This window comes from Panulirus ornatus, chromosome 9 (assembly GCF_036320965.1).
Source record: "Panulirus ornatus isolate Po-2019 chromosome 9, ASM3632096v1, whole genome shotgun sequence".
Lineage (NCBI taxonomy): Eukaryota > Metazoa > Arthropoda > Malacostraca > Decapoda > Palinuridae > Panulirus > Panulirus ornatus.
This window is the reverse complement of record NC_092232.1, coordinates 39046095-39052094: the sequence shown is the minus strand read 5'-3', so window position 1 is coordinate 39052094 and position 6000 is coordinate 39046095. Positions and strand designations below refer to the sequence as shown.

General features: G+C 38.0%; 1 protein-coding gene across 3 annotated transcripts in view; it reads right to left on the bottom strand.

Annotated features, from left to right (window-relative positions):
• Positions 1-2772: 2772 nt before the first annotated feature.
• Positions 2773-6000, bottom strand: part of lok (ovarian-specific serine/threonine-protein kinase loki) — a 225979-nt gene continuing 222751 nt past the window's right edge. For all 3 annotated transcript variants that reach the window (XM_071665056.1, XM_071665057.1, XM_071665055.1), the window contains one exon: positions 2773-5190. In XM_071665056.1, the coding sequence (XP_071521157.1) occupies positions 5035-5190 (156 nt within the window). In that variant the 3' untranslated portion in view covers positions 2773-5034. The remainder of the gene's footprint in view (positions 5191-6000) is intronic.

Sequence of the window (6000 nt, the reverse complement as noted above, 5' to 3'; positions counted from 1 at the left end):
GCCCTTATTCATTCCTGTCGCCACCCCGCCACACATGAAACGACAACCCCCTCCCCCCGCATGTGTGCGAGTTAGTGCTAGGAAAAGACAACAAAGGCCACATTCGTTCACACTCAGTCTCTAGCTGTCATGTATAATGCACCGAAACCACATCTCCCTTTCCACATCCAGGCCCCACAAAACTTTCCATACCTGCCATACCCTAGATATGTACATAATTCATAGTCTGCCCTTATTCAATCCCATCGCCACCCTGCCACACATGAAATAGCAACCCCCTTCCCCCGTATGTACACGAGATAGCGCTAGGAAAAGACAACAAAGGCCACATTCGTTCACACTCAGTTTCTAGCTGTCATGTATAATGCACTGAAACTACAGCTCCCTTTCCACATCCAAGCCCCACAAAACTTTTCATGGTTCACCCTAGACGCTTCACATGCCCTGGTTTAATCCATTGACAGCACATCGACCCCAGTATACCACATCATTCCAATTCACTCTATTCCTTGCACACCTTTCACCCTCCTGAATGTTCAGGCCCCGATCACTCAAAATCCTTTTCACTCCATCCTTCACCTCCAATTTGGCCTCCTACTTCTCCTCGTTCCCTCCACCTCTGACACATATATCCTCTTTGTCAATCTTTCCTCACTCATTCTCTCCATGTGACCAAACCATTTCAAAACATCCTCTTCTGCTCTCTCAACCATACTCTTTTTATGACCAAACATCTCTCTTACCCTTTCAGTTACTTACTCGATCAAACCACCTCACACCACTTATTGTCCTCAAACATCTCATTTCCAGCACATCCACCCTCCTCTGCACAACTCTATCTTTAGCCCATGCCTTGCAACCATATAACATTTTTGAAACCCCTATTCCTTCAAACATACCCACTTTTGCTTTCCAAGATAACGTTCTCGACTTCCACACATTCTTCAACGGTCCCAGAACTTCGCCCCCTCCCCCACCCTGTGATTCACTTCCGCTTCCATCTGCTGCCAAATCCACTCCCAGATATCTAAAACACTTCGCTTCCTCCAGTTTTTATCCATTCAAACTTACCTCCCAATTGACTTGTCCCTCAACCCTAATGTACCTAATAACCTTGCTCTTATTCACATTTACTCTCAGCTTTCTTCTTTCACACACTTTACCAAACTCAGTCACCAGCTTCTGCACTTTCTCATCTGAATCAGCCTCCAGCGCCGTATCATCAGCGAACAACAACTGACTCACTTTCTAAGCTCTCTCATCTACAACAGACTGCATACTTGCACCTCTTTCCAAAACTCATCCATTCACCTCTCTAACAACCCCATCCAAAAACAAATTAAACAACCATGGAGACATCATGCACCCCTGCCGCAAACCAACATTCACTGAGAACCAATCACTTTCCTCTCTTCCTATACGTACACATGCCTTACATCCTTGATAAAAACTTTTCACTACTTCTAACAACTTGCCTCCCACACCATATATTCTTAATACCTTCCACAGAGCATCTCCATCAACTCTATCATATGCCTTCTCCAGATCCATAAATGCTACATACAAATCCATTTGCTTTTCTATGTATTTCTCACATACATTCTTCAAAGCAAACACCTGATCCACACATCCTCTACCACTTCTGAAACCACACTGCTCTTCCTCAATCTGATGCTCTGTACATGCCTTCACCCTCTCAATCAATACCCTCCCGTACAATTTCCCAGGAATAATCAACAGAGTTACACCTCTGTAATTTGAGCACTCACTTTTATCCCCTTTGCCTTTGTACAATGGCACTATGCATGCATTCTGCCAATCCTCACGCACCTCACCATGAGTCATACATACATTAAATAACCTTACCAACCAGTCAACAACACAGTCACCCCCTTCTTTAATAAATTCCACTGCAATAGCATCCAAACCCGTTGCCTTGCCAGCTTTCATCTTCCAGAAAGCTTTTACTACCTCTTCTCTGTTTACCAAATCATTCTCCCTAACCCCCTCACTTTGCACACCACCTCGACCAAAAACCCTATATCTGCCACTCTATCATTAAACACACTCAACAAACCTTCAAAAAACTCACTTCATCTCCTTCTCACATCACCACTACTTGTTATCACCTCCCCATTAGCCCCCTTCACTGATGTTCCCATTTGATCCCTTGTCTTACGCACTATATTTACCTCCTTCCAAAACATCTTTTTATTCTCCCTAAAATTTAATGGTACTCTCTCATCCAAACTTTCATTTGCCCTCTTTTTCACCTCTTGCACCTTTCTCTTGACCTCTTGCCTCTTTCTTTTATACATATCCCAGTCATTTTGCATTATTTCCCTGCAAAAATCGTCCAAATGCCTCTCTCTTCTCTTTCACAAATAATCATACTTCTTCATCCCACCACTCACTACCCTTTCTAATTAACCCACCTCCCACGCTTCTCATGCCACAGGCATCTTTTGTGCAAGCTATCACTGCTACCCTAAATACATTCCATTCCTCCCCCACTCCCCTTATGTCCTTTGTTCTCACCTTTTTCCATTCTGTACTCAGTCTCTCCTGGTACTTCCTCACACAAGTCTCCTTCCCAAGCTCACTTACTTTCACCATTCTCTTCACCCCAACATTAACCTATGACCCCATAATTAACAGTAATAATTTTTCTTAACAGTATCTTCACAGTCTAATACAATCAAGCAATGGGTTCTGCAGTTATTCTCTGGTAAGTAAGTTGTGGAAGGAAGGAAAAACAGTGAAACTAATCAATATCCTGAATCCCAAAATTTCATTTTGCAGGGCACTACGACATTAAATACATTAGGTCAATAAAAAAAGAGGTAAAGTATGGCAGGGTGCCTGAAGACATCCATGAGACATGAGTATGTTTATGGAGGAAGCACAGTGGCACATAAGTTGTCAGGCAATTTGTTTTATGGATTTATTCCCAGCATTCAACTTCTCTTTCCCTCTGCTCTCTTATTGAACATCAATCCAAAATATCAAAAATTCATTCACTTTTGATTGCTCCAAAATAATTCAAACATTTTGATATGATTGCCCCTTTTTTAGAAAAAAAAAAACTTTGCTTCTATTTGGAATATATCAACATCCTCCAACTAAATTTGTCACAACAGCTTACCTATACTTTCTAACTTGCTAGCTGACTTAGCTAACATATCATATTCAAACAATTACAAAAATATCCATTCTCTGACATCATAGGCTAATTATACTTCATATTCTAAATCTTATTTCTTTGGTTCATCTATAAAAATTTTTGTATAACCAGCGTAATTTTATAGAACTAATTGCACTCACATATTCACTCAAAATCACTAACTTGTACTGCAATAAAGAGGACGATAACTATAGCACTATTTTCTTTTGTCAATTTATAAGTTGCCATGCCAATATATACATTCCTCATCAGTTTTAGTCTTTATAACCACATTTCCTTTATCCACACCTTTTAACAAATATTTTCCTGAACACAGATCAAGCATTAAGTTTACAAATCGAGTAATCACAAATATCCTAACCCGCTGCAGTTAAGTTAGTTTCATATGTCTTTTCATCGTCCTTAAACAACCCAGGATCTCTTTTCAGAGGCTGCATTCAATGCAGAAGCAGGGAAATGACGAACTCCTTTGGAAGAAGAAAGTCCTCATCCAATTACAATAATATAGCTGAGCAGATGATTTTTCAGTTGTGGTGTGCCCACTTGCCTGCAGTCAATTAACAGCTGACTTTCTCAAGAAGGACATTCTGAATTTTCAAATGGTATACATAAACTGTATATAATACACAATACTGGAAATTTTACTGTACCCCTTCATACACAAAATAAATGATGAGATTCAAAGGTCCTTATGAAAGGCCCTTGAACTAAAGGGCTCAGTCACTGTAATACATGCAACTACATAATTTGAATAGTGTGATAACAGTCAACACAATATTATTTATCTTACTTATAAACATAATGTTTGTTACATTATACATAACAGTTGGAGAGAATGTGAACAAATGAGGCTGTTGTTCGTCCTTTCATGATATTACCTCACTCCAGCAGGAAATACTTTTGTGACAAGTATAAAGACAAAATATTCTTTCATTATCATTACTATTATCATTATCAGTTATTATCTCTGCACGAAAAGCTCTCAAACCTCAGTAATTTCCACTCAAAATGCAAGAATAGCCATCTTGCCCATAGCCTGGAAGCAAATTAGAAATTAAAGTTTCGATAAAACTTAGGAAGGAGCATTCTATTTAGTTTAAAGAAACAACTATAATATAAAATATACATATATTCAATAACCTAAACTTGTACTATGATGATACATTATACCTATTTATGAATCAGCAAACCATAATTTCAAGATAATACATACATCAACTAATAACAACTAAACAATGATGGTAATTAGACATGACAAAGAAGCATATGCTAGTACATGGTTCTGGGGCAATTACAAATATTCTAACAATATCACATTCAAATTACCAACTTCTGAACAAAAAGAAAAATAACATTCCAAAGTGCTGTATAATTTACTTAATAACAAACTTTAAATAAAAATTGTCCCATTAGCACTGCTAATTTCATACAGGCTTGCTTAGTATATGCTTTGCTTTAAGCATTTTAATGTGTACATAGTAATCCTGGAATAATTCTGTCAAACCATTAATATAACTGGGACTGTAACTGTGTCAGCCTCATACTACTGGAGAGTGGTGAGAATCAAGCAAATTCATGTAATCTGCCACAGTACTTTCACTATGCTATGTATTTCATATATGGTGCACTTCTTAGTCATATGGATTTATTTCAAAATGCTTATCAATAAATATCTTACCAGTTTATTCATAGAGTGAGCAGAACTTTACCAAAGGAACACTTTGTATCAAATCTATATGAAACCATATTTTTTTTTTTCACCAGCTTCTTAAAAAAAAAAGTTCAATGTTCTTAAATACCTTAGGAACAGAATCCATTAAACAGAATTTTTTTTCCACTTTTTAAGAAAGCTACAGTCTATCGCTAATTCCCAACTGAACTTTAGGTGTTTTGGCATCAGGCAGCACCAATTCATCAACTTCACTCTCTTCAACTCTTCTTTTCTTGCTAGGTGAGAATTGGTCTTGTTTTAAAAGATCCATAGCTTTCTTTTGCATCACTTCATCCTGAAATAAAGGCAACCATTTCTTTAATTATCCATCTACATAGTCTGTCTACCTCTAGTGATAAACATCTGAATTTTTATTGAGCTCATTAAACAGCATTTCCTTAAGCTTTCAAAGAGTAAAGAAATGTGGAACACAATCAACATCTATTCTAATTTCTAAAAATTCCATGAAAATCACTGCATACATGTAAAACATTTTTTTCCATATTTGTCTGTCATTTCTCGCATTAGTAAAGTAAAGCTGGATACAGAAAAAGAAAGGCTGTATTTACTCGCATCTATTTTCTTGCTGTCATGTGCAATGCACCAAAACCATAGCACCCTATCCACAACCAAGCCCCACAGACCTTTTCATGGTTTCCAAGCTGCTTTAAATGCCTTAATTCATTCTGATGAGAGCATGTCAACCCCTGATACCACTTACTTCCAATTCCCTCTAACCCACATCCATACCAACTCAGTATCTCCCATTTCAAATGCTGTGTTGTGACATGCTACACGAGCTTTAGCATTTAAATACTCATTATCTAGAAATTTGGTGCAAATGACCAAACATTTTGGCCAATGATGATCAAAGAGTAATCAAACTGTGGTCTCCCCTTTCTCCTTTTCCTCTCCACCTCTGACACATATATACCCTGTCAACCTGTCATCACTCATTCTCTGCATATGTCCACACCATTTCAGAACACCCCCTTTAACTCTCTCAACCACACTCTTTTTATTACCACACTGTACCTACGAAAGTATGTTAATTTGTGTCATCGAATAAAACTCCCTTGATCATTGTTATCAGCTATTTTTCTCA